The sequence below is a fragment of the Apiospora phragmitis genome (genome assembly GCF_038363925.1).
Source record: "Apiospora phragmitis strain CBS 135458 chromosome Unknown utg000013l:1.0-2965645.0:1.0-2969333.0, whole genome shotgun sequence".
Taxonomy (NCBI): domain Eukaryota; kingdom Fungi; phylum Ascomycota; class Sordariomycetes; order Amphisphaeriales; family Apiosporaceae; genus Apiospora; species Apiospora phragmitis.
In genome coordinates, this window is record NW_027117413.1 from 1,892,963 (window position 1) to 1,920,061 (window position 27,099).

At 53.2% G+C, this 27,099-nt stretch overlaps 9 protein-coding genes across 9 annotated transcripts; 5 read left to right on the forward strand and 4 right to left on the reverse strand.

The window, feature by feature from the left end:
• Positions 1 to 4: 4 nt before the first annotated feature.
• On the reverse strand, positions 5 to 1,530 carry PG994_014316 (uncharacterized protein; the record flags this gene model as incomplete). The annotated part of the gene is made up of 5 exons (XM_066865725.1): positions 5 to 182; positions 268 to 785; positions 842 to 892; positions 946 to 1,224; positions 1,291 to 1,530. The coding sequence occupies 5 exons, from the start codon at positions 1,528 to 1,530 to the stop codon at positions 5 to 7; spliced, it is 1,266 nt and encodes a 421-aa protein (XP_066708854.1).
• Positions 1,531 to 2,189: 659 nt separating this feature from the next.
• On the forward strand, positions 2,190 to 2,713 carry PG994_014317 (MFS multidrug transporter; the record flags this gene model as incomplete). The annotated part of the gene is made up of 2 exons (XM_066865726.1): positions 2,190 to 2,497; positions 2,545 to 2,713. 2 exons carry the CDS (start codon positions 2,190 to 2,192, stop codon positions 2,711 to 2,713), a joined length of 477 nt encoding a protein of 158 aa, XP_066708855.1.
• A 556-nt stretch (positions 2,714 to 3,269) lies between these two features.
• On the forward strand, positions 3,270 to 4,818 carry PG994_014318 (uncharacterized protein; the record flags this gene model as incomplete). The annotated part of the gene is made up of 2 exons (XM_066865727.1): positions 3,270 to 3,413; positions 3,505 to 4,818. The coding sequence occupies 2 exons, from the start codon at positions 3,270 to 3,272 to the stop codon at positions 4,816 to 4,818; spliced, it is 1,458 nt and encodes a 485-aa protein (XP_066708856.1).
• A 411-nt stretch (positions 4,819 to 5,229) lies between these two features.
• On the reverse strand, positions 5,230 to 6,967 carry PG994_014319 (Guanosine-diphosphatase; the record flags this gene model as incomplete). Its single annotated transcript, XM_066865728.1, has 2 exons — positions 5,230 to 5,287; positions 5,355 to 6,967. 2 exons carry the CDS (start codon positions 6,965 to 6,967, stop codon positions 5,230 to 5,232), a joined length of 1,671 nt encoding a protein of 556 aa, XP_066708857.1.
• Positions 6,968 to 8,101: 1,134 nt separating this feature from the next.
• PG994_014320 (kinesin motor domain-containing protein) lies at positions 8,102 to 12,629 on the forward strand (the record flags this gene model as incomplete). The annotated part of the gene is made up of 4 exons (XM_066865729.1): positions 8,102 to 8,374; positions 8,431 to 9,926; positions 10,451 to 10,899; positions 10,975 to 12,629. The coding sequence occupies 4 exons, from the start codon at positions 8,102 to 8,104 to the stop codon at positions 12,627 to 12,629; spliced, it is 3,873 nt and encodes a 1,290-aa protein (XP_066708858.1).
• Positions 12,630 to 13,286: 657 nt separating this feature from the next.
• Positions 13,287 to 14,654, reverse strand: PG994_014321 (uncharacterized protein; the record flags this gene model as incomplete). Its single annotated transcript, XM_066865730.1, has 3 exons — positions 13,287 to 13,810; positions 14,158 to 14,312; positions 14,389 to 14,654. 3 exons carry the CDS (start codon positions 14,652 to 14,654, stop codon positions 13,287 to 13,289), a joined length of 945 nt encoding a protein of 314 aa, XP_066708859.1.
• Positions 14,655 to 17,480: 2,826 nt separating this feature from the next.
• PG994_014322 (sterol-sensing domain of SREBP cleavage-activation-domain-containing protein) lies at positions 17,481 to 17,764 on the forward strand (the record flags this gene model as incomplete). Its single annotated transcript, XM_066865731.1, is given in 2 exon segments — positions 17,481 to 17,530; positions 17,545 to 17,764. 2 exon segments carry the CDS (start codon positions 17,481 to 17,483, stop codon positions 17,762 to 17,764), a joined length of 270 nt encoding a protein of 89 aa, XP_066708860.1.
• Positions 17,765 to 17,918: 154 nt separating this feature from the next.
• Positions 17,919 to 20,766, forward strand: PG994_014323 (uncharacterized protein; the record flags this gene model as incomplete). Its single annotated transcript, XM_066865732.1, has 2 exons — positions 17,919 to 19,905; positions 19,964 to 20,766. 2 exons carry the CDS (start codon positions 17,919 to 17,921, stop codon positions 20,764 to 20,766), a joined length of 2,790 nt encoding a protein of 929 aa, XP_066708861.1.
• Positions 20,767 to 21,740: 974 nt separating this feature from the next.
• Positions 21,741 to 22,061, reverse strand: PG994_014324 (uncharacterized protein; the record flags this gene model as incomplete). Its single annotated transcript, XM_066865733.1, has 1 exon — positions 21,741 to 22,061. The coding sequence occupies one exon, from the start codon at positions 22,059 to 22,061 to the stop codon at positions 21,741 to 21,743; it is 321 nt and encodes a 106-aa protein (XP_066708862.1).
• Between the last annotated feature and the right edge of the window lie 5,038 nt (positions 22,062 to 27,099).

Here is a 27,099-nt window from a genome sequence, read left to right on the forward strand (position 1 = left end):
TCCTTTAGGCCTTGACGGAAGACACATCCCAGTGGACCTCCAGCATCGACAGTAGAGATCCCTCGATCTGCACCACCCTATGAAGGACGAACCTTTCATCTGCGGCTGCTAGCAGAGCTTTCCAGTCGTCCAGATATCGATTGCGGGTGTTGAAGAAGGTTTTCAGACTCATGTCAATCGCCCTATCATAAGTCCCGTCAGGTCAGTAGTCATGGCCTTTTGACAGCGATAGTCAAGTCGACACCTTTAGAGAGTAGTATGACATACCTCTGGATCCGCTCTTCACTTATCGGAACAGTGTTTGGCGGAGTCATGCACTTATCCTGGATGAGGAGCTTGGCCCCGGGTCGCAGAGCAGGAACCTGGGCTTTCAAGAGATTGACGGCGTTCTTGTCGTTCCAGTTGCGGAAGACCATGCGGAAGAAATATACATCGGCCTGCACCGTCTGCGGCGCGAAGAGCTCGTGTTCCATGAAGCCGACGCGTCCCTTGAGCTCTTCGGGAACCTCTGCTCCCTTGATCATCATCGGCCCGTCTTGGACCAGGAACTTCGTCTTCTCGAAGCGCTTGGCGAGGTCCATGGCGACTACACCCTTGGACCCGCCGACATTCACAATGTACGTGTTTCCGAGAGATGCCCAGTCGTAGGCCTTCGATACCAACATGTCGCCGCAGCCTGGCACATGGTCTAGGGATTTCATGCCACCTCCAAAGCGCATCGCTCGCTCAGGGTCGGCATGAAGGACCTCAAAAGCCGACTTGCCGTCGTTGGCAAGAGCAAAGCCCTGTAGATGGCATAATTAGTCTAAGGTCCGGCTGCAGAAACACTATGTGCACTCACAGTTTCCTTGACATCGTCGGATGCTGGCCATTTCTCCAACGCGTCCGCTACCTATAATAAACATGAGCATACCGTGTCAACTCATGTCCTGCCTGCTCACTCACCCTGGCGCAGGCTGGCCATGTATCCTTGCCTTCGAATTTGATCCAGTCCTGGATGTGCGGGAGGCTCATGAACTTGGAGACCTTGGTGTGAGCCACCATTTCCGGCTCCGGCTCTTGCAGGATACGCATGGCCATCGCGTGTCTAAGCACACGCCTGACCTCGGCGTGGGACAGGTTCGTCTTTTCAGCAACCTCTGCGAGGGAGAGCTTGCCGCCGGCAGGGACCATATCCAGGATGCCGAGCCGGCAGACTGTGTCGATACTGATCAGGTTGGAGATCTAGCAAAGGTTTAATAATAGATCCATGGACCGCCCCGGCTTCAGTCAAAAAAAGGGAGGTCTTACCGAAGCAAACTTGAAGATCAGCATCAGAGGCTCTGTGAGCACTTCATTGAGCTCGGCAGTGGCGTCAAGGATTTGAGTACGGAGATTGTACACGTCGTCGGGAAAGGACTGGGGGCTGTCCTCGCCAAAGGTGGGAGATGGCACTCCTTGGTCCGCCAGACGCTTCTGCATTTCGTTGACGGAAGCGCTGATCTGAGCAGCGAGCTCGACGATTCTGGGAGTGTCGTAAGACGACGCCATGATTGCTGAGGGCTACGATGCTGAAGTCTGAGAGTGGTAGAGAAACGGAGAGAGCAGACAATGTAGTTCGTGGAATTGAACAACGATCGCGTATAAATAGACCTTCAGACTGAGAGCTTCAACTTCAGAGGGGGAGCTGTTGGTTGCTCAAGTGTTGGTCGCCCGGCAGGTGGCACGTCATTCGGGCTGTTCTAGACAAACCCCTTACTTCACACGAGGGGGTCGCTACTCGGTAGAATTCAATGTTGTAACCCTTCGTGAGGTTGGAAGTCCGGAGGCCCCGGACTGCGCCGCACTGAGAACGAGAGTACATCCTTTAAGAGGCAGATATATCGGATATAGATGTCACGGTAAATACTCCAAGTACCCGTGCCCGTATAGGTAGGCACTAGTAGAAATTACGCGGTAGATGCCCATAACCCCAAGCTGGGTCCAATCCCGCGCTTGGTTTATTCCATCCCCAGAACGAATGTGAGTAAGCTACATACAGGCTTCCAGCCGGCTGGCTTGAATGGATAGAAGGCACATGTTTGCCCGGCCGGAGATGATATATCTGATGGCTGACCATGATGTGTTACACCATTGGCAAGCAGGCCGGCCTGGGCGGTGCGGTCCAAATATAGGGCTCTCTGCCAGATCAGTCATTTCTATCAGCGCCAATGAAAACCAACTGGCTGAGCCGGCGAATTTGTTGGTCTTCAGACGTACCTTTCCAGACTGAGCCCATGCTGCTGCAAGACACTATCCCTCAACGTCCAGACTTCAGGTTCGCGCTTGTTGTCCCCACGATGGCTATCGCGCAGGTATTGGACGAAAAGATTTCGCCCGGACCGGCCACACCACCTGAAGATACCTCTGCGGTTAACGAAAGTCCAGACGCCGACGCGGAGATGGAGCCGGTCTCCTTCAAGCCCAAGCCCAACCCCGAGTATGTGACCGGTGTCAAGCTCTTGGATCCCGCTCCTTCGTCTCGGCCGAAGACCCGGCCGGTGTATCCGTTGCATACGCAAACAGCATCGACCGCATCTTTTACCTAGCAGCTGGCCTAGCGGCGGTCTGTGGGATATTCCTGTGGGGAATGGGCTGGCATGACGTGAGGAAGAAGGAAGGGGGCAGTAGAGCCGCCGAAGGCGATGGTAAAGGTATCAGCCAGTCGGCAGAGGATGGGGACAAGGCAGCTTGAAGTTGCAGCCTACGACTGTATGTCCTTCGGCTGTTCAAGCGGGCGGCCGGGCTGGCCTACAAACTCGGAGCCATGGGTATGTTTTAGGCCAAATATTAGATGCTTGGGAACCATTGCGTAAGGGCAGGCCTGGGACAGGTGCCATGCATCCGAGAACACAGAGTAGCAGGGATACGCCGCAATGACCGCAGCAGCCTATGCGAAAGATCTCCTTAATATCATCCCGCCGAAAAAGGTCCTGGCTGAGAGGAAGCTGAGCAACTTAGTTTCAGGCAGTTAGTCAAAATTTTCTATTCTTTATCTACAGATATAAGTATGGCGTTCCAACTTCCAAGGGTTGTAACCCATATGTTAGTGACGGGGCAGGACCCATAGAACAGATCGGGTGGGCTCTAGCGGGACAATCCGTCAACTTCCAGGGGCACTCTAGGGGGCCACAAAGTTCCCAACGTCATTCCGGATAGAACCAACTTCTAAAACCATCTTCCTTCTGTACTGCTGCCTCTGTTCTTCCAGCGCACACCAATGGCATTGAGAGGCGTCTGCCATTTCTACAATGGCGGATGAGGAGCTGCAGCAGAAGATCCATGGTCTAGGCGATCTGGATCTGGCGGCACTACTCTGTCTCATGAGCCGTGAACACTGCATCATCAGCACCGAGCCCGAATCCCTGGACGATCTAGTCGAGGAGCTGCAATTGGTATGTCACGGTCCCTTATGTCTTTCTTATACTATACTGCGATGGAGGAGTGCATTGGCTGACAGAGAGAAAAACCATTGCTACGAACTAGGTCGCCGCTCAAACGTTCAACCTCAAATCCGCCGTTGTTAACTGCACTGCGCAAACCACCCTCGACGACTTCGCCGCCTCCATCCTCCTCCCGCAGTCCCCGACAGCATCGGCCAACTCGCGCTCCTCCTCGCCGGTACTCACGCGTGGCAACCAGCACCAAGGAACTAACAACGACTCCTACTTCCACAGTAATCTTCACCCTTCGCGCGCAAACCACCACCACAACAATAGTAACGGCGGCGCCGGCGGCATCCTCCGAGCCCTCACGCCCCTATCGGCCACATCCTACTCCAACACCAACAACAACCACAACGCCACATACCAGCCACAGATCGCCAACGTGGTGCTGGCGCGCGACCTGGACCGGGCGCCCAAGGCCGTGCAGATCCAGGCCCTGGAGCTGCTGCGGACACGGCGCATCTTCACGCACACGAGCGTGCAGGCGGCGCCCAAGCAGTTCCTGTTCGTCGCTGTGCTGGGCGCCGACAGCGCGGGCCAGGCCCGCGTCACGGAGCACCTGAACGACTTCTTCTACGTGGCGCACTGGCACGACCCGGAGGACGGCTTCGCCCGGCTAGAGGAGCGGGAAGACGAAGAAGATACAACTAAGGTCGAGCTCCCCGGCGGCGCTAATGACGCCGGGTCGATGAGGGACTACGAGGGGGACCGGTACCACAGCAGCAGCGAGAGCCTGAGCGGCGAGAGCGTCGTCCGCCGCTGGAGTCTACGGGGCAGCATGTCGTCGGCCCAGTACTTCGCCGCCCCCAGCAGCGCGTATGAGCCGCTGCCCAAATCAATACCGCCAAAACCAGCCACAGCAACAACGGCAACAACAGCGACCCGCGTACCTCCGCTGCAGCCACTACGCACCGACTTCTCCCCCTTCTTCACCGAAACCGACATCGCCGCCCTCGCGACGGCCAGCCGCCAGGTCCACGTCGACATCGAGGTCCTGCGGTACCAGATGAACATCATCTCGCACCTGCGGATGCACCGGGCCGTGGCGACCGGCGGCAGCGGCGGCGGCAGCGGCAGCGGCAGCGGCAGCGGCATCACGCCCGTGGCCACGAAGCACTTCGGCCAGCTGGTCCAGAGCCTCGCCGCGCTGCACGGGCTCGACTACGCGACGCCCGCCCTCGTCGTCCTGGCCGCCAAGAAGATCTACCTGCACCGCATTCGCATCGTCGCGCCCGCCAAGGAGCGCAGCATGCAGTGGGGCAGCGACCTGGCCGCCGTCGAGCAGCTGCTCGAGGGGGTCGGGCCCGAGGACGTCGTGGAGGATGTGATTGGGATGGTGGCCTCGGCGTTGTAGTAATAGTAGTGTAAACACGTAATACCATAAAAATCACTTGCTTCTATAAAAGCCAATAATACTTGCTTCGACTCTACCAGCGAAGGCCTATTATCACTTCGGCATGGCAAAGGTATATATTTCTTTCATGTTGGTATTGATAGGGTGAGGTCATGAATAAACTCGTTTTCTGTACATCTTTCGTTCCTTGGTATAAACCTCTCTAGGTAACCAGAACCGTATTTTATACAATAAGAAACCCAACAACGCCGGCCACACAACGTTAGCTCTTCGAGCGTTTGCGGCTTATTATTCTTTTTCGTTACAGCCCGTACCCAGCCCTCCCGGTCATTATTCTTTAATCTAAGAAATGTCTATCTTGCTTGCATGCGTGCAGATAATTCATCTCAATCCATCGTGCTCAAGAACCTCCTAGTGAATCTCGGACACCTTGCAGTTCCATCCAGAGTTCTTAGCCAGAAGAGGCAGACTGAAAAACGATTAGTTAGCGATTGTTCAACATGGTAGAGTGGTAAAGAAGGGTATTATCAGCTTACCTAGCACCAAGGCACCAGCCAAGCTCATTGCCCTTGATCTTCTTGGCGATGCGGACCTCCCGGTCAATGGGCATGTCGTAGCCAGTGTGCAGAAGACCGATCATGAAGTTCAGGTCCAGGCAGTACTCGCCGCGGTCACGGAGCTCATCCAGGGCACCAGGGATGCTACCGAACACCTCCCAGGCCTTCTCGCCGCCGCACACCGTGTTGGCAAGGTCGTGGAGTTCGCGCAGGGTGAAAGAATCGGGCATGCCGAGGGGCTTGAGGCGGTCGTAGAAGAAGGAGAAGACGAAGACATCCTCCTTGGCAAACGTCTTGGCGAGAGAGGGTTGGTGAACACCGTTGAAAGAGCAGGGCGCAAGCGAGCAAGCAGAGTCCTTCTTCAGGATGCGCTCAGCCATGCTGCGGCATTGAGCCGGGGCAGGGGTCACGGGACCGGTCATGTTCACCTCGATCTTGCCCTTGCCCAGAGAACCGTGGTTGTCGCCCAGATCGACCTTGATCGTATCGGACTGGCCAGCGTTGATGCAGGGGTTCACGATGGGCTTGTTGAGCCACGCGTTGTCGGTCTGGCCCTTGGCAATGTCCTCAATCAGGTTAAGATGGATGGAGTTGCGCGCAGCCATCAGACCGTAGCCCAAGTGAGAGTGCTGGTACAGCTCAAAGTCACGGCCACCGAAAGCAAGCTTGTACTTGTGGTCGCCCTCGGCCATCTTTTCAGGCATACCGCCGTTAGCTGCTCCCTTAAAGGTCGGCTCGAAGACGATTTGCGTGGAACCACCACCAAGGTCGAAGATGGCAGCGGTGGGACTCTGATCGGGGCCGCCAATCTTGCCGAGCAGGTAGTTTGTTGTGATCCAGGCGTAGACACCCTCGTCGGAACCGTCCATGATAGCGACACCGTTCTCCTCACGAGAGACGACCGGGAAGGGGTAGTCCTTCTCCAGGTGGTCTCGGACAGACTGGAGGATCTTGTCGCTCGCCTCAGCGCCAATCATTCGCAGACCGGCGGTCGCCTTGACAGCGACAGGGCTGCATCCCTTGAGCTTGTCGGGAACGGTCTTCATGGCAACGGCCATCAAATCATCCAAGGTCTTCGCGGCGGCAACGGGGTCGTCCTTATACTTGCTTAGGCCGCCAACGCTCTTCTCGGTCATCTTGAACTCTTCCTTCTCCAGCTCGGGGGTAAGGCCGCAGTTGTTGAACTTGTACACGTGGATTCGAGATCCAGTGCTGCCGGCGTCGATCATGAGGACATATTGGATAATGGGCTTGTCCTTGGAAACGGACTTGGTGCATCGATCGGTGCCATATGATGAGTCAGAAGGAGTCTGGCCTTTCGAAGTCGCAGGGGCGACAACATCGCCGGTGTAGATGTCTGCGCCTCTCGGAGAGAAGTAGTAGAAGAGGAAGATCAGAAACACAACGATCGCGGTGGTCTTTAACCACCGCGCCTTTTGTGCTGAGTTCATACCGGCAGGTGGTAATTTCTCCAGGATGCCGGTTTCACCGCGGTGCGGGTGCTGTGCGTAATTGTTATCGTAGCGGCCGGGTTTCTCGTGAGGGTCGCGAGCAACCTGCTTCGTCGGTAACGAGACTGATGTGCGTCGCATAAGAACAGCTAGACCAAAGCACTCGCCCCTTTGCCAAAAGGGACGTGGGGGTTAGAGGGAGATAGGTGAGGAGGGAACGAGCGTGAGGAAGAAGAAGAAGAGAACGATTCGCAGGGAGGAATTAGCTGCGAAACCGACGCTGATTAAAACCTTAGATTGGGGAAAGTCAGACAAGAACGGGGAGGTGCAGAATGGAGACGAGGACGCGAAGTAGGACACGCTTCCAATTCTAGATAAGGGAAAGAATCGACGGCGGATGCTGTGGCGTTGGTGGGAGTGTGCATATGTTAGATGGAGAATGCAATCTCGAAGAAGTTCCTCATCTGTCTGTTCTATTCAGGGCGATCCAGGGCAAGCAGGCAAGGCCAATCTGGCATGCTGGCCATTCGCCGCATCCTTTTCCAAGTGCCTTCCAAGTACGCTGAAAAAGTGGGCATTATCACCCCTTTGGACTTTGTTCTGCCCCTGGGACGCGCAACAGACGATCTGCCCCAATTAAAGGGATCCCTGGCCACCTGTTATTACTGCTCAAGTACTCCGTAAAGGGGGACTCGAGGGCACAGCTGAATCGCTAAGCCGGTCGCCAAGCCACTGTTGGGTGCAAGTCACATTTGGCGTGCTAGCCTAACAAACGACCCGACAGGTCGACACCAAATGTGTAAGTATAGATCTCGCTGGAGATGAACTGGTTGGTGTAGGGCAGGTATTCCAGGTAAGAACCGTACTGTAAATGTACTTCCCGCCTGTATCTTCATCTTCAGACGGCCCGACCCCACAGTTAGCCTATCAGGTCCATCGGGGAAGCTTCCAGCACCGGTTCTAGAAAGCGCTGACGTGACGTACAAGAAGCCGCTGCCTTTATGCCACCTTGTGACTTGGAGTTTCAAATATCTTGACCATACTACACCAGCCAACCTCTTCGTATTTAATCTTTCCGAGGCTATTCAAAGACCCAGTCGCTTTTGTTCTTCCCAGTAATCAACGATTCTTTTTCACGTTTTGCTTCTCATCTACTAAGTACGCTTCTCCAAACCCAAGTTTACGAGGCTCGGAGGGTATAATCGCATTGCTTCCTTCGAGCACGTGCAAACAAGCACCCGCGTGCATTTTCGATATCAATCACCACCCACTGCAATGGATGTCCATCTGCTGGTGTACGACCTGTCCAACGGGCTTGCCCGTCAGATGTCTATGGCTCTACTAGGCTTTCAACTTGATGCTGTTTATCATACGTCGATAGAGTTGAACGGCACCGAGTGGGTTTACGATGGCGGCATCAACACCATTCGGCCCGGCACTTCGCATCTAGGGCAGCCCTTACAGCGGATCCAGCTGGGAAAGACTCAGCTGCCCATGGAAGTGATTATAGAGTACGTGGATTCGTTGAGGAATATCTTCACCGTAGAGGTAAGCATCTTGAATTAGACCATGGCAGTCTGGGCGGTAGTTAACCACTTTTCTAGGCATACGACTTATGCAAACACAACTGCAACAACTTTAGCAACGACTTTGCTACTTTCCTAGTAGGAAAGGGTATTCCGGAGCATATCAGCAATATGCCACAAGCCGTGCTCGAATCTCCCTTCGGCAAAATGATGCTGCCGCAGCTCGAGCAGATGGTGCAGGCCAAAAAGGCTCAGCAAGGTGGCTTTCTAGGTATCCAAACCGATCCGCAAGCCCGTCCATCAGGAATGGCAGCAACATCAGCGCCTCGTCCAGTAGTCAAGACGAATGGCGGGCACCATGTTGGACACGCAATGGGTACCGTAAGAGACGTTTCAACGGCCCGCCAGCTGGACTCGTTACTTGAGGGTGCGAAGAAGACATGCGCCATCATCTTCTTTACCTCGGCAACTTGTCCACCTTGTAAGACACTGTATCCTCTGTACGACCAGCTGGCCGCAGAACATGGCGATAAAGCAACCTTGGTCAAGGTAGATACGTCACTGGCATTCGACATTGGCCAACGGTACAATATCAGCGCGACTCCGACGTTTATCTCTTTCTTGAGGGGCGAGCAACAGGAGCGCTGGATGGGTGCCGACGCAAGCAGACTCAGGTCAACTCTGGGGCTCCTGGTACAGATGGCGGCCCTGTCGCATCCCCACCAGATGCTCAACTTGAATCGTTTCGCCGATCCAGAGGTTCACCCAGTCTTGTACGATAAGGTGCCACCGCTGGACAAACTTATGGCCAAGATGGGCTCCGATGATCCCGCCGTCCTTGGTTTAAAGCATTTTATTGAGACACGAAAGGCCGAGGGTCCGGCCGCAGCGACGGTTTCTGACTTGCACGGATTCGCCAGCTATCTAGTCAATGCCCTGAAAGACTTGCCGGTAGATGTTATGTTTGCCGTGGTGGATCTCTTCCGAAGCGCCATCGTGGACCAGCGCGTCAGTGGATTCTTTGCCGAAGAATCTAAGTATGAATCCATTATCAGTATCCTCGACTACGTCAACAACCAAGCGGATTGTCCATACGCATTGCGCCTCGTGACGCTCCAGATGGTGTGCAATTTGTTCTCAAGCCCGCTGTTTGCGGACCAGATCTTGACCCAGGCTTCTCTACGGAACCCCATAACACAGCTGGTGTCGACAAGCTTCCTCGATGAAAAGCACAACCCCGTGCGAGTGGCTGCTGCCTCATTGCTCTTCAACCTGGCCTTAACCAACAACATGAGAAGAAGGCAGACGCAAGAAGACGTACTGCCCGAGACTGATCAGGTAGAACTGGCAGCCTCGATGCTGGAGGCGATCTCACAAGAGGAGGAGTCTGCCGAAACGCTTCACGGGATGCTTCTGGCTCTTGGATACCTTGGTTACTGCATGCCCCTAGAGGGAGAGCTCATTGACCTCCTTAGAACTATGGACGCACAAGGGACGGTGTTGTCGAAGGCGGACAAGTTCCCGCAGGAGAAGGACCTGATCAACGAGATTGGCTCTGAATTGTTGGGTAAAGGGTTGAAAAGGAAATAGACAATGTAGACGGTGAGCTTTAGATAGTAGACTCGAGCTATGCTGACGGCTCTTATATGTAGACTAGATGGGCTACATAGATACTTTTGTAAGCGACCTTGGTATTTGGCAGACTTTTATAGACCATAGCAAGACTTGGATTTTAGACACTCACTGGTTTATGTTGCTGGTAACATGGTATTCTCAGAAGTTGTGTGACCTGACAGCGCTCCCATCCCGTGCCAAGCGGGTGGGCAGATCGATATCCCAATCAACAACCCTTGTGTCTTCTTGTCTCACCCGAACTTCTTAACCTGTCCAGAGCGCGTCGTCAACACAGACCGAACCCAGACCGACGCTCAAATAACCAGCTCACTTTACTATACGATACCAATTCTCGTCATATTTCTCGATATGTGAAGCATCAGATTCTGGATTCCATTTATATAGTCCATGAATGAAAAACAGGTACATACTTGGAGAGACCCTGGTGCAGATCGATTGGGGGGCAGGCACATGCCACGTCAAGGCCGGAGCGCGACCTGCAGCTGCCCTGGCAACCAAAAATCAACAGAGCGGGTCTACCCAGCCAACCCACTTTCTTGGGCGGCGGTGGGCAAAAGTCACATCAAATGTACGGCGCATTCCTGAACCTGCGATTTCGCGACACCATTGACGACATATGCGAATCGCTATCTGAGGTTCTACGGGAATCTGGAATGCTGCATGCCGTTGTCTCTCAAACAATCCAGAGAAACAAGTTAGAAGACAAGGACAGCAACAGCATCAGGATCAGCATCAACAATAATAATACTATGGCTCCCCACCATCGGAACTCGATGCTCTCCGTCGCGCAGTCGTCCGCCTCGACTCCTTCGCTGCGCTCGCGTGATGGGACACTACCGCCGCATATGAAGATGGTGGATGGCGGTGGGAATGTGAAGGTGGTGGTCAGAGTGAGGGCCTTTTTGCCTAGAGGTATGTCATCACACATCTCACTAATAATACCCACGACGGCCAAGAGAATGAAGCTGATATAGAGGCTACTTTTAGAAATTGAGAAGGAGAAGGACTGCTTGATAAGCATGGATCCCATCACACAAATGACCACGCTTCACGTGCCTAGCGACGATGACCCTGGGAACAGCCATGCGAAGAGCCGGAAGGTCATCGAGGAGAAATCGTTCACCTTTGACAGCTCGTTCTGGAGCCACGATCGCAAAGATAGGCACTATGCCGAACAGGAGGACGTCTACAACTGCTTGGGTGAGGAGTTTCTGGACCACAATTTTGAGGGCTACCACACATGCATCTTTGCATACGGCCAGACTGGGTCCGGAAAATCGTACACCATGATGGGAACCCCTGACCAGCCCGGACTGATCCCCAGGACATGCGAGGATCTCTTCCAACGGATCGAGGCAGCACAGCAGGAAACGCCCAATATCTCCTACCACGTCCGCGCTTCGTACTTTGAGGTCTATAACGAGCATGTCCGCGATCTGCTGGTCCCCGTTCGCCCCAATCAACCGCCTTACTACTTGAAGATTCGCGAGTCGCCAACCGAGGGGCCTTACGTAAAGGACTTGACGGATGTGCCTGTTAGGAACATCGGGGAGATTTTACGGTACATGAAGACGGGGGATGCATCGCGAACGACGGCCAGCACCAAGATGAACGACACAAGTAGTCGTAGTCACGCGGTATTCACCATCATGCTCAAGCAAATCCACCACGACATGGAGACGGACGAAACGACAGAGCGCAGTTCGAGAATTCGCCTGGTTGATTTGGCAGGAAGCGAGCGAGCCAAGTCGACCGAGGCGACAGGTGCGCGCCTGAGAGAAGGCAGCAACATCAACAAGTCCCTTACCACGCTGGGCCGCGTCATTGCAGCCTTGGCGGATCCAAAGCAGCCCCGAGCTGGCGGCAAGCGGAGCAAGGATATTGTGCCGTACAGAGACTCCATCTTGACATGGCTGCTCAAGGATTCCCTCGGCGGCAACAGCAAGACGGCCATGATCGCCTGTATTGCACCATCGGACTACGACGAAACATTGTCGACTCTTCGATACGCCGACCAAGCCAAGCGCATCCGTACTCGTGCCATCGTCAACCAGGATCACATCTCTACTGCTGAACGTGATGCCCAGATTGCTGCCATGGCCGAGGAGATCCGGGTGTTACAGCTCAGCGTTGCGGATACGCGGCGGCGCGAAAAGGACCACAAGGAGAGCGAGGAACGTCTGGAGGAGTACCAGAACAGCGTCGCTGCGATGCAGCGTCTCATGGAGGAACGCAGTATGGTCTCCGAAGGCAAGATTCGCAGTCTGCAGACCGAGAACGAGGCATTGCGACTTCATCTCAAGCTTGCGCTCGAGAGCTTGAAGAACCCGATTCCCGAAGTGATGGTCAGTGACAAACAGGTCGAGAAAGCCGAAGCGGACAAGGAAAACGCGGTCCCTACCGGTGGGGAAGAAGCAGACGACAAGATGGACGACGATTCGCTGATTGACGAGGCCTACTACGACGATGAAGATGACGGCTATTCGTCCGAGGCTCAAGAGGACAAGGCAAATGACATGCAAGACTACATGCAAGAGCTTCTCCAGGACCTGTCACTTTTCAGGCGCAAGATTGGCGACGACAAGGGTCGATTTCTGGATGAGAGGTCCCGGAATCCACTTGGCGTACGAACAAATATGTGAGCATGGTCCATCGAGGAGGAGGGCATAATGAATAGGAGGGGATGAAGGCACGATGGAAGTAGGCATGGCAACATTTGTATTGTCGATAGCGTGTACGGTGTTCTGGAGTATTAGTGAGTCGGTCAGTTAAGGGGAAGGGCAAGTTTGTGATGGGGATTGTTAGTTTCCCTTGTTGGATACCCTCGAAAGTCGAATTGGGGGAACGTTATGTTGTATGAGCTTTAGGATAGATGATACTTATGAACACTCACTCTTCTTCTGTCGCGCTCCTTCCTCGTTTTCAGCTTTTCTATGCTTTCTTCTTCCCGGATATACCGCCGCTCTCTAGCTATGCATTTCGATATGGAGAAACTCATCTAGCTATTCGACTTTTCGGGCACTGAGAGTATGTTACGAACGAAGGAGACCAAGGGGTATAGAGGCCCGCTGAACTCCATATCGTACCTGCGGCGAGATCATTCGTTAGAGAGGCGAAACCAACATGGCCCTTCGGCGACAGAGGTTGTCCCTTACCAGTAGTTTACAGCAATGCATACCCCTTCTTCGTTGCACGATTGCGACACCTTATGGTACCTAAAAGAAAAAGGGGGTGAGTAAAGTAACAACGGTGGGAGTAGTCAATGACAGTTACAACCCCGCGAAGAGGGAAGGAAAAACTTACCACATGGCTGGCAGGTAGAACATGTCTCCCGGCTCCAGCGTCACGCGCATCGGGGTTGCGAGGTGTGAGTACTTGGTCGCGTTGACCTGGTCGTTGTCCGGGTCCCAGGTCGCAAAGGGGACGTCATCGGCATCCTCTTCCATGATCAGCTCGAGGTCACTGCTGTTACTATTACTGCTACTGCTGTCGTCATCGTCGTCGTTATCCCCTTTTATTTGGTCTTGGTCTTGGTCTTCTTCTTGGCGGGGGCGGCTTCGGCGGGCATAGTGCGCGGGCCGGAGGGCCCGCTCGTGGACGCAGGGCTGGCACAGCGGGGGCAGCAGGACGAAGTGCTTGCGGCCCGCGACCTGGACGTAGACGTTCTCGTAGTTGTCCCGGTGGAGCGCCGTGACGGACCGCGCGTTGCCGATCCACAGGTTGATGGCGTCGGGGTCCTGCTGCAGGGCGATCCGGGCAAAGGGCACGGAGCGCTGGACCTGGGAGAAGAGGGTGCGGTACTCGTGCCGCAGGTTGTCGTTTTCTGGGTCGGGTTTGTGGGGTTAGTAGATAACGGAGTAGGTTGGCAGTTGGTTGCTTCGGTTAGGGAACTAGTGGAGGAGGAGGGGGGAAGGAAAGGAGGGAGGGGCCCCGGAAGAGAGAACGAAATGCATATCTTGTCTGCTTCTGGCTCTGTCCCGGGGCTAGAAGCCGAGAGAAAGCGTGCATTGATACATGGACAGCTTGGCCTCTTCTGACTCTCGGTGCTCCAACTTGTAGCAGCTAGTAAGAAGGATAATCAGGGACTTAGGGGTGTGTGTGTTCGCCACCCCCAAAGTACATATGGTTCAAGCGGTGAGGAGGGAGGTAGAGAATTCTTCATGTACATACGGGTTTGGGCATATCTAGTTTCGGATCCTTGGAAGTTGGGATCTGTCTCCTGCTTCGTCAGGTATTCAATGAAGTCCTGGAAAGGCTGGTCTTCTTCATGCGGCTTTGCGAAAACACTGTTGCCCCTTTCATCGAGTGTCGGAGCATCTGCATTTCTGTTCATTGGAACAGAACAAAATCAGAGATGGATTCTACATTCACTAGGTACAGAGAGAGAGAGTCAAGACCAACCCGAGCGGCGTCACGGCAACATTGACACTATGATCTCGTAGAAACTGAGTCAGATACTCGACGTTCCACGTCTTGGTCGCCTGCCAGTCGCGAGCGCCTCCACGAACCACAAAGGGGGTGTTGCGGGCGACGTAGCGCATGAACTCCAAGGGGCTAGGCTCCTCGGCCAACTCCTCCACCACGGACGAGTTCAGCTCGTGGTACGTGGTGATGAGTTCGGCGATGGGGTCAGATACCTGCGCCGCCGCCGCTGCTGCCGCCATCATCTCGTTATTGTCGTGTGTCGGCGTCTGCCCGGTGTCTGGAACCCCCTCCTTTCCGCAAGGGGGCTAGGATGCTGATGAGGGAGGGGAGGTGGTGGTATGGATGGATCTACTTCCGATGCTGTCAGCCCGCAGGGCTCTCTACAATCTGTCTCTCAGTCTCTCCCTCTCTCGGCAGTGGACCCTGGATCCGAATCGTTCAGAAACGGCGGCGGGATTGGCGGGGGACGGAAAATTGTTCGGGTACTACCGAGGAACAAGGGAGATAATTTCTTGCTTCTCTCACGCCTCCTTGCGGCTACTGCAAAAATAGCATTTGCAGCCGGTGGTGTGGTCAAGGTTGCCGGCGAACCGGAAAGAAGAGGGACTGTCTCTGCCTGATGGGGAAAAAAAGCAAGGGGATGCTAAGCGTCTCCCGGGCCTTGCCAAAGAGGCTGTCAATGCTTGTTATCGTACGACGTTGACGCAGCTTGGATGCAGACCCTTTTTGGAGTCGTTGGTGGTGTGGTGGTGGTGTTGCGGCGAAAACTTGCAATTGAAGCTTCGGGTCCCACATACCGAATCCAGGACTGATAGGCCCAAGCTATTAGAATTCTGTCTGCATGGCTGCGTGCCCTGCATGGTTCTTTATTAACAGACAGACAGCATCTATGTAGATAGATTAAAATTTCCCAATCCAATTGTTTTTTCCTGTGATGCGATTGATTGATAGTCAGTCATGCATATTAGTACAGAGACACACACCACAACGGCTGTCTCGCCGCACACAATATTGCTCCACTCATCTCCTATCTCCTATTTACATGGATGGCCTCGAAATCGGCTTTATTTCCAATGCAGCTCATAGGTACCATACCAGCCGGCCAACACAACCGGAACGTTATTCTGTTTGAATTCGTCCATTCCCCATGGGGACGCATTCCGGAAGATTGGACGGTTTGCCTCGGGCTCTTAATGTTTTCCTTTGGCCCGTACACACGTGTTGCTTGTAGGTTAAGCCGTTAAGGTGCTTCGTGGCCTTCCACTTTGGCAGGAATTAGCCCACGCCTCCTCACCTTGGCTATGTGTTGTAAGTTGGCTAGCGAATATTCGCACCCACTCGACACAAGTCATCGTCTCCTCCAGAACTTGTTTTCTTGCTACATACAAGGCTTTGCATATGTTTGCCAATACGTGCATGCACATCAATTGATCTCCTTGTGTAGGTAGCCATGTAGTTCAAGTAAGATGGCACATCATGAACGCGATCTTCCTGCCTCCTCTCCATCATGGCTTGGCACGTCAGTCGTACATACATAGCCGGGCCCCAGACTCGATGGGACAGTGTCAGGACTCAGGAACAAGCAAACCTTAAGGTGGCCAAGGTTCTGGACTATCTGAAAATTTTGTTCCAGACCGATCATGGACATTATAAATGGGCGCTTACGTTGGTATTACATACAGCATCCATCCGTCCGTCTTGGGTTGGCAGTCGGGTTTCCCGAACGACTGGCAAGATAATGTGTCTCGTTACGAGTGAAAGGGGCAATAAAAGCATAGACAGTCTTCCGTATTGTGGCCGAAACCCTTGCAGAGCCCCCCTATATACATGTAGTCATAGGTAACACTCGACTTTTCCATCGTCGATGATCCCATCCTAACCCTCAACGGGCTTGCTGTTCGCAGCGGTTGGGCGGGCTTCGGCAGGCGGGGCGGGCGGGCCCCACGGAAACAATATCGAACAGTTCGCCGAAACGGCCTGGAGGTACATAGGTACTTGGAAGTAACCTCAGCAAGCTGAGAGCTGCCACGCTGGCTGGACGCATCCGTTAGTGCGCTGAGGAATAGATAGGTACATAGTGTAACCCCCACCACTATCACCTATCCTACCTGGCCTGTATGGAAATTGGCCCGAGGATCGTCCTTTAGCGGACTGGTGGGAAATGCTACCCAGCAGCCCCCTCCTTGAGGCTCAGCTCTCAGATCCTCAGAGATTCCGGGTGTGATCGAATCGATGAATCACAAGAGTAGGGAAGGAGCAAGTATGTGCATACATTACTCTATCAGTGCTGCATAGCTCTGGCTGATGCACTAGACGTTGGTATGGAATGTTCCACTACACCCAACCCAGAGCGGGTTTGGTCTCGTTCAGCGCGGTTTGGATGCAGCTGCTAGGTAGCTTAAACGTGGTTTCATCAATCCCATCAGATCCCAGCACACAATGGTTGCAGGACCTTCCTGGCAACTGCGAAGTACATCCAAGTACATGTCGTCTATGCGCTTAGTGTACCAGTTGCGCCTTTAGACCAGACACCAACTACCTGCTGCTGAGTCTACCTACAATACGTAGTAAATAAATGGACACCATCCATCGACGCCATACATTGATGGACACCATACACTTTTCTTTTCCCCTCGGCTCCGAGTCTAGCTTGCCACATCTCCAACGGAACTATCGACTTCATGTACGCCCTCGTCTGCACCTTCTTGAGTCTCCTGCTGGCGCTGTGGCTCATGCCATACTAATCGACTATTGATGATTCCCAAGAATTGGCAACCCTCCTCTGTCAACCTCAGCTACGGTGTAGCTGATGCTCTCCTTGCGCACGATCCCAGCTTCAATATCATGACCGCCCCCACGTACCATAATAGCGAATGGCCAGTTTTGCGCAATTCCATATGCGCTTCAAACCGACATAGACAGCCGCTTGTCCAATCACCGACCCAAGTTGACGTGGAAAATACCATCACCTGCGTCGGAGGATGATTTGGTACCTACTTTATCCCTTCAGAGGGTGCGTATTGAGTCCCTGACCCCCACGGCCGCAACCGAACACTTTAATAACTAACATGCTGCTGCTGCTGCTGCTGCTGCTCTTAAAAGAACGACTGAAGCTCCTGTACTAGCTCCGAGTCATCCCTTGCGGAGCGTCTTCACTCGATACGGCCGATATGCCTCCCGCCATGTGGTCACGACACTGCTCATCTCCGTCGCGGTTGCTTCGATTCTAGTATATCCATTCCCCTTTTTGTACACCAACGATTTCACCAATGGAGCCTCCAACTTGCCGCATCATGTCTGGACGGATGCGCAACCCCTCAGGCCAAGGGTCCGATTGAACCCGATGTTATAATGCGATATATATGGGTGCATGGCAACTATTTTGAGGCTTTGGACCGCGACCTCCTTCTCGGCGCCCTCGAGCTGCAGGACGAGCTTCTTGGGCCGACATTGAACTTCAACCCGCTCCAGACAAGCCCCTTGGGGCCCCGGACGCCTCCACCGCCATGCACCTGAGCAAGGAGCAGCGTGACGCCTTTCATATCATCAACGGTGTCACGGACGAGTCTTGGTTCTTTCACTCTCCGCTGCAATACTGGTCTTGCGATCCGCAGAAGATAGATGACGACCTGGACATTCTGGGGACGGTGAACGCGAGGAAGACGCAGCCAACGTCTGTCAATGTCACTCTTCGCCATTCCATCGTTTTCGCTGGCAAGCGCTTCGAGGATCGCCGCTTGGTAGCCGCCGACGCACTTGTCATCACTCTGATCCATCGTCGCAACTCCCCAATCGGGCGCATCTGGCAGACCAAGGCCCAGGAACTGGCCGCCAAAATGTCGGACCGGTACGACGTGTATCCTCGGGACGGCAGCAGCATGCCGAGTCAGCTCTATGAGTTTCAGTTCCGGCCTTTGTCGATCCAGGATATTATGGCCCTCTGCATTGCTTACATGTTGACCCTTGCGTACTTTGTGGTCAGCCTGTCCAAGCTGAGAGCTGTCAAGTCTAAGATGGGTTTGATTGTGACGGTCATTGCGCAGCTTGCAGTCTCCATCATGTCGAGTTTCACCGTCTGTGCGATCCTCAAGATTGACTTGTCGAGGATTCCGAGTTTCGCATACCCTGTTGTCATTTTTTCCATGAGCCTCGAAAACGTCTTCAGACTCATCAATGCCGTCATACTCACCCCTTCCGAGGATAGTACGAGTAACAGGATCGGCTATGCTTTTGGCGAGACCATGCATGTTGCCCTTGCGAGTGTGGCTCAGAACCTCTTGATCCTCTGGGGTTTATCCCGGCTGGTCTCTCCCGGAGTTGCCGCGTTTTGCACATTTGCTGCCATTGCGATTGTGTTCGACTTCTTCTACTTATCAACATTCTTCCTCTCCGTTCTCAGCGTTGATGTGCGTCGTACCGAACTTAGCGATGCGTTAACGAAAGCTTCAATCCGGAACAATCGCTCCCAGGCTGAGATTCAAGCTCGCCAATCCTGGACAGATGCTATGCTTCAAGGCAAAATTGCCATGTCGACGCGCGTAGCCGGCACCGTTGTCATGATAGGGTTTATACTGATAGCACAATGGCACTTTTTCGAGAACGGAAGTCTGGTGAAGTCACTAGGTCGGTTCGTGAGCATCGGCAGGAAGCACGAGTTTCCTGAGTTTCCACATTCCCAGCTCTCCATCGACGTTCATCAAGCCAGAAGCCCGACTTCTTGGCTCCGACTCCAGGATCACGAGACCGCGAGGGAAGTCATTCACGTTGTTAAGCCTGACGCGCACAGCTACCTTGCAGAAGTTTTCGACCCGCTGGTATTCGTCGCGAAGGGGGCAGATCGCAAGCCTAACATCCATGAGCGCCCGTTCCTGCCTGCCGTCTATGATTTCGTGCGCCACCAGTCGGCCCCTTTTGTAATCTCCATCCTCATTATTGCAGCTGCAGTACGACTGCTCATGAACTACCTACTGTGGGACGAGCTGGCAGAGTCTCATCATAACTCAGACAACGCGGATGAGCCTCCGCTGATAATCGATACGCTCAGCGGTGGGCACTCTTTGGATGTCGCCATGCTGTCCGCTTCTGCCGATGGCATCATTGTTTCTGTGGGACTCGACAGGGTTATCCGAGTCTGGGATATGAAAGCCGATGGTGCTAGCTATACCCTTTCAGGCAATGACATTCTCGACACTACCTTCCCCAAGGCCATGTGTATCAACGATTCTCACTGGTTAGCGTTGTTGACGACGGACAAGGTTTTACTATGGGATCTTCACGAGCAATCCTGGGGCCCTTCTGTTCCGGTCAAATCCTGTCGATATAAGCCCGAGGCCTTCTTCTTCACCGCTGACGATACTCACGGGCTGCCTCGCCTACTCCTGGTCCGCCGCGACGGTACGATGATCGAGATACGTCCCGACAGGGAGGAGGCTGGCAGCTATGTCATTTCTGGGGAAAGCGTTATTGTGTCGGTTGATGCTCTCGTAGACAAATGTGAGTCTCACGTTCCCTCTTCTATTTTGCCTTGGAAGACATACTGACCTTATTGCAGCAAAAAGCACTACCAAGCTCATAAGCTCCTCTCGAGAAGGGGAAGTTTATTGCTTAACGCAGGATCCGTGTGGATGGTCTGCCAACGCCGTTAACATAGCACGACCATTGGAGAAGGAATTCATGTCCATCGTTACGTTACCCGAGCTGGGATACCTCCTCGTTGTGCGCAGCCAGTCCGTCGATTTGGTCGATGCTGCGGATTATGTCACACTACACTGCTTCAGAACCGACCCCATCCAACCTCGCTCACTCAAATGCTTCCACTCCAAGCGGCGCCAGATGCAATGCGGCTCAGTGGGCTTAAAATTTCTAACGTTCGCGTATTTGAACGCCTTCACGAGAGACCTTGTCGTACAAAGCTACACACCTCAGCATGATGGCGAATCCATCTGTTTCCGTACCCCTGGCCAGCCGGTAAGCAAGACGTGCTGCCAATGGCCCCGGACTCGCGAGACTCGACGCGTCGTCGCAGATCCTGGTGAATGGGAAGCCCTACCGACAGGGATGATCGTGGGTGCCCGGAAGAGGACCATAACCAAGCCAGTCACCAACGGGTATCCACCATCTCAAGGGCACACCACCCTTCGCCGGCGTCGCAATAGCCATAATCATAGCCGGCCAACAACGCCCAAGAACAATAATGACGACGACTGGGAAGTCTGGATGCTGTCGCAAATTGGCAGAGGAGAAACATGGGAGACGATGCCGCTGGTATCAGATCCGTCAGGGTCCCAACACCTTTTCGTATCCAACCTTGGACCTATGACGCGAATTGGGCGGGGAGTGTGGCGCTGGGACTGAGCAACGTGATCAAGGTGATCCGAGTGGGACATGAGCGGTTTGAAACGAGCGACGAGAATTCGCCAATGAATGACCCCCTACGATCTGTGACCAATCGGCGGCGCAACAGGGGCACCACACTGAAGAATCGGCCACCCAATACGAATTTATAGATTCATCATGAGAACACGAAAACTCGGTGGGAGTTGAAACAAAAAAGGGGGGCGGCATAGACATCTGGGGTTTCGGCCCAGGTGGGAAACTTGCTTCCTTGGACAGACAACGGCGCATGTACACAAAAAAGGAAAGAATCTTTATATAAATGGGGGTGGCGAGTGAGTCTGGAGTTGCATGATATCCCTTCTGGTTTACGCCATACCATTGTTCGGCGCCTGAGCTTGTTTGATTTGCTGTGACCAGAGCTTGCGGTGGTTCCTGGATTATCTGGTTCATTTGACGCAAGCTGATCCGGCGTTATCGTAAATGTTGTTGATGACTTCCGATATACGAGGAAGAAAAAGGGGGAATTTATGAAAGGAGAGAGGACAAAAAAGCATACAGGAGTTCTTTATCGGTGCACTGCCGTATGTAAACTTGCCCTGGGGCTATAACTTCTTCTGTACGTATACATACAAAACATACAAATCATACGCAACCCCTTCCAGCTCTTCAAGGTATACACCGCGTCTTCCTTTCCATTTGCGAACACGCACGGCAAGAAACAAAACCCTAGCTAGTAGCGCCGGCGCTGAGAAGAAGTGAAAAGAGGGAGGAATGTCGTTGGTTGCCCAAGTCCTGCGTGCCTCCCTGGTATATATCCCTTTTCGCGAAGGAGGGCAAAGACAAGAACGAGAAAAACCAGGTTGCTCGCTCAAAAGCAATATCATATAGCAGACACAAATGGCATGGCCTGCTTCTTTCCTACACTTTTCCCTACATCCCCCCACATGTTCTTCCTTTCCTTTCTTTCTTATCTTCTCCACTCCCCTCATATCTTACGAGGAACAGCGCTTCCTCGCACGGCCGCTCGTCTTGGCACCACCAGCCATGGCCGGGGCTGCTGCTGGTGGCGGCGGTGCACCAGCCGCCGCCGCCGCCACGGCTTTTGATTTCTTGGTGGAAGACCGGGGCAGGACGGAGCCGTACTGGTCCGGGAACCACATCTGGCACTCATCGCAGGCCTCGTCGAGGCCGATGGTGTGCCAGATCTGCCGCTGCTCGCACGGCTTCTGCGTGAAGTTGGCGGCCGTGCAGTACCGCGCGAAGGTCGAGGTCGTGTGCTGGCAGACGAAGGCGTGGGCGTAGTATTTGCACATGGTGGGGGTGTGGGTGGGTGTCTGGTGCATATATGTGGGCGGGCGGTACCTTGATATATATATATATATATATATATATACCTATAGAATCTTCTGAGAGAGTGTATGGTTTGTATGTGGGAGTAAAAAAAGATATGTATGTGTAAGTTCGAGTGCGAGTGCGCGTTTGGGTTTTAAGTGTAAGTAGGTCTGCAGTTGTACGTGAATACAGTTTGTATATATGTGTATGTATGCGCGTGTAGCTGCTGATGATGATGGATATATCTCTTAAGACAAGTGAAGAGAGTAAAACCGCCTTGAGGGGCAAAGGAGGATCCTGTCCAGTGAGGCCGTAATGGTATACACGCAGAAAGTCAAAATTTGGAGGTATAGTTGGGTATGGTATGTCGCCGCGAGGAGGAGTGCGGAGGGAAATGTTCAGGTCTTTAGTCCCCCCTTTTGTACACGATGACACCTCTATGCTGCTGTAATGAGCGGGTTCAGACACAGACGCACACTCACTCTGCATTTACGGCCCAAGATATTACAGGTCACAAAGGGCGATCTGTGCAAAGCAACCAACAGAAGTAGCGTCATGAAGCTATCATGGCTGAGTTTATATATAGAAACTGTGTGTGTCGCCCTTGGGTTTGTGTTTGGCAAACATACATGGGCGCGCGCAACATCACTATCATTTCCCCTTCATCCCTTGGCTGCTTGGGCTAGACCTGGGACTCGAACGTGAATTCCGACCTATCATATTCATTGGCTGAGTATGACGGGATATGTAGCAAGCCTACAGATACCTAGCCCAGATCTAGTAGGTAGGAGTGTCGGATCCCATTTCACGAGAGTTGCTTTCCTGTCTCTCCCTTGTCAATTTCGGAGCTAATAGCCTAATCCTGGGGAAAAGAAGAGAGAGGGTTTGGCGTGCGTGCTGGGATCTTCGGGTGTGGGGTTTGCTTGCCTATTTGCCATGGATCGCCACGTTCCAGGGGGTTCAAATCCGCCTCCTTCTCTGGATAAAACATGACAGAAAGTCAGGACTCATCCTGAAATATGCAGGAACCCTATCAGAAAACTAGATCTGACAGGGCGTCAATGCCAGCGCGCTCAGATAGGATTGCTGCAGTCACTCCTTTTTTTAAGCCTAAAAGCAAGTATGCTGCATCTACCCGACGGGTCTGGCTGGATGAGATCCCGCTCATCGTGTGTGTGTGTGTGTGTGTGTGTGCGGCCTCGTTCTCCATGGGTGTGGTCGACTTCGGAGCAAACAAGCAATTCGAATGAGAATAAGGAAAATCACCAACTCTATTTTACCTTCTTTTCTTTCCCCGCCTGCCGGCCCCTTACTTACCTACATTATGAAAGGGAAAGGTCGAGCCTTACCAGAAGATTGAAGGTTTCAATACGTATGCAGAAAAGGGCAATGCTGCGGTGTCATTTGTTAAAGCTGAGGCGGTTAAGGTTGTTGGCAAAAAGAACGAGGGTTTGGGCGAGTGTCTGGCTGGCTGGTTGTAATGTACTCTGCAATGCACCGCTGCCGTCCTACCTTCTTTGCCTTTCACACTGCGCCCAAGTTCTAGAACAAACGGACGACAACAGGCAACACGTTGTCTTGGTGTATCGTCGGAGTCGGAGGGAAAACGTGGTAGGATGAAGACAGACAGGCATTGCTCCGTACGGGAGGCTACTTGCTGCGCTGATTTGCCGCTGTTGTTACATTACACGCGGGTTGGGCTGTTTAAAACGCCGTGGCTGATTTCGAAGGGAAAACTCCCCGTACTAGCCAAATTCCTTCACCGCCAGTCTCTATTTCTCTGGGATCTTCCGCGCGGCCCTCAATGGTGTTACTGCCTCCGCGCAGGTTGGAAAAGGGAGAGCGAGAGAGAGAAAGTGTGTGTGGTGGTTGTAAGTAATTCAAGAGAAGAGAGGGGGGGGGGGAAAGTAAAGAAGGCAACGCGGGACGAGGACGGAAGAGCCTGCCGTTCTGCCTGCTGCCCTGTCCATGGTAGAGAACGAGAAGAGAGAGATGGCCGCATATATCAAGACCGCATCGCGTCGACTAGTCTTGCGGCCGCAGGGCGACAAGGCAATGGTGACTTGATGTGCGCGAATGAGGATGGGGGCTCTGCCGTGAAATGTATGCCGGTGAGGTCATCGGAGCCATGTTTGTTCATGCGCTGGCACCATTTAGACAACCTGGTTATTCCGGTGATTCTGTTCGCCAGCCGAGTCGAATTGAGTCGAGTCTGGTAGTAGGTTAGGTAGACTTGGGGCTTGGCCTCACTACATACTTACTATATTAGCTCCCGCAGTGGGATAAGAAGTGCAGGCCGCAGAAGAGGACGAAGATGCGTATTGGAAATATGGGGTGGCTGGGAGAAGAGGCTGGCGTGGAAGCTTCCCAAAGAAGATGTAGGTTACTCCGTATGCATCTTTCGAATGCAAGTAAGGTTAGACGACACGACGAGACACGACACCGACTTCGTTCCCACAGCCGGCTAGCTGCAAGATGACATGCGCCTCAGGAACTTGAGATAAATGAGGTGCGGTTGCGGGCGACACCCATCAAACATGAAACCCACCGCATTAAAAGCCGTTGTGTAACAATGCTGCAGTTGTCTTGCCTTTTCGGTGAATACACCACGAGGTAAGAGGGAGGAGTCGTCGAGTTGAGACAAGTCAGCAGTCAGTCAATCAATCACCACCCTCTCTCAGTCAGCTCGATTAAACTTCACCACAGAGTCGTTGCACGAGGGGCGGACGGGTAACCGAATGCGCAAACTCCAGTCCGCTGTGCCACTTGGCGAGTCGGGTCAGTTACATAGTATGTAGGTTACTTGCTTACATTCTACTTATGTAGACATCGAGGCCGGGCGAGGCCCCTACAGCTGATGAAAGACGATGGCGACAATACCCAACGGCCTCGTCGTAGGTGAGCCCCGATACTTTTGTTTGGAAAACATGACCCCCGAAATGTCTTAGACAAAGTCGACCTCGAACCGAACTCCTCTTGTCTCGGGCCAAGAATAACCTTATGAGTAAAAAAAGAAACCGTCTGGTCTCTTATTGTGCGGGATGGAGTAATGAGGGAGATACCGAATGCCTGGTAGGTATCTTCTAAAGTTAGGTGGCGCTCTCGGAGATTTACTTAAGGTAATGAGGTAATTGGCCTATCAATATCGAAGCTCGGCAACCCAGATTGAGTCGTCGTGTTTGATGGCTTTCAGCTTGCACCCGAATATACATGGTAAGCTACGTGGCCTTGAAGGCTACACGATGTCAGGATCATACAAAGTCAACCTAACGCTTCTTCATGATTGGACGAGCATCAATCGATCTGGTTTCCTATTTCGGGCTCAGGTGCGTTGAGCTGGATGTAGGTCTGGTCTGGCCCGGAGTATGATATCCATGCGCCTCTCAAGGTCAAGGTCAAGGTCAAGGCAAGGGAGGGTCAAGGGTTGTAATGGGCGGCTCCCTGGCTAGTCTTCTTGCCCGCGCAGCTCCTCAATCATCCGCTCCGCTTTACTCCATCTCACTCACCTGTTCTCGTGGATCTTGTCTTCTCTCGTCGTCTATTTTGATCGATCCAGTTACGAGGACCGGAAGGAGTGGTGTGAGTGAATTGACCAAGCAGTCAGTCAGTTCAGTTGGAGGTTGCCTTGCATCGTATCGGGGCATCTGCATCATAATCAACGGCCTCCATTCGTTTTTCTTGCTGTGCGCCGCAACCCTGATCGCCACGGTTGCAGTAGCCCGGAATCGTCGATACTTGTTTGATGAACCTAACCTACTTTGCACTCACTCATCAGGGTCTCTGCCAATCGTCGCTCGTTGCATTGTTCGAATTTTCTGATTTGTTCATATTCCACCAATACTACGCGCGCGTTACCTACCCATTTCCGCGTCACAATCTTTCCTACTTACAGGCCATTGGAAAGACCCGCCTGCCTCATCCGCTCACTACATTGCTCACCCTCACCCTCACCCTCGCGCGTCTCGTCTCCGCGTCTCGTCTGGTCTGCGTCCTGCAGCAGCGCCGTCGTCCTGCACCAAAGGTGCTCCTCAGGAAGGGGGCGGTCCACTGCGCGTTCATGCAAAACGCTGCACCTGCAGCTCTCCTTTAATAATATGCGCAGTATTCTTGGTTGATCCAGCATCGTACATACATACAACATAGAACAAGCCCCGACTGGCTTGTCGCCTTTCCTCGAGGCCCACTTGCGACTGTACATACATATCATACCATACTACTTACATACGCTGGCCACTTCTGCACGCATATCCTATTCGCTTTTCGTCTCTGCCTTCCTCATCCTTTATACTCTTGTTCCCTCCTATCCGTGCTTCATTCGTTTGAGCTAAGCTGAGCCGAGCTGAAACTAGACGACGAGATCGCCAGAGATCGTCGAGGTTGCTGTCACGGACCAAGTGTCAGTCCTGCGGAAAGAAGGCCGTCTTTCGTTCCCGTCGCTTGTCACTCGAACCTCGGACCCTCGAAAAAACGGCCGCTCCACATAGTGCCATCAAAAGCCTGAAAACGCCCACGCTTCCGGGTTGACCTCACACCGCCATTGGCCTCCCGATAGCTCCTCATCGCGTTACCCAGGCTATCCCCGCGTAGGGGCGATCATATATACATATGCCGCCTGCCTATTAACAAAACTCGCCCCCAGTACTCCGTACTCACGATAACCCGTCACAGCGACCTGTTACTCGACGTCGAGATGCTTCAGAGTAGACGACGTGACACATCATCCGCCGCCCTCTCCTCACCCAGCAGCAGCCTTCTCTAAAACCCCCTCTCGCCATTATCCGGTTGCTGATCTAACACGCTCGTTACCATTGGAGTCTAGCCGACCTTTTGGCCGCCTATCGGGCCCCGGTCTTGCTTTTATCTCGCATTCGTTGTATCATATTGGTCAGTATTGCTCCAATGACTTGGCGGGTAGAAACCCCGTTACCCACTGAGCTGAATGGTTACCAAGCTTGCAATTGGGCTAACCATTGCATTTGCAGTCATCTGTAATCTCAATTTATTCTTAAATTTAATTGC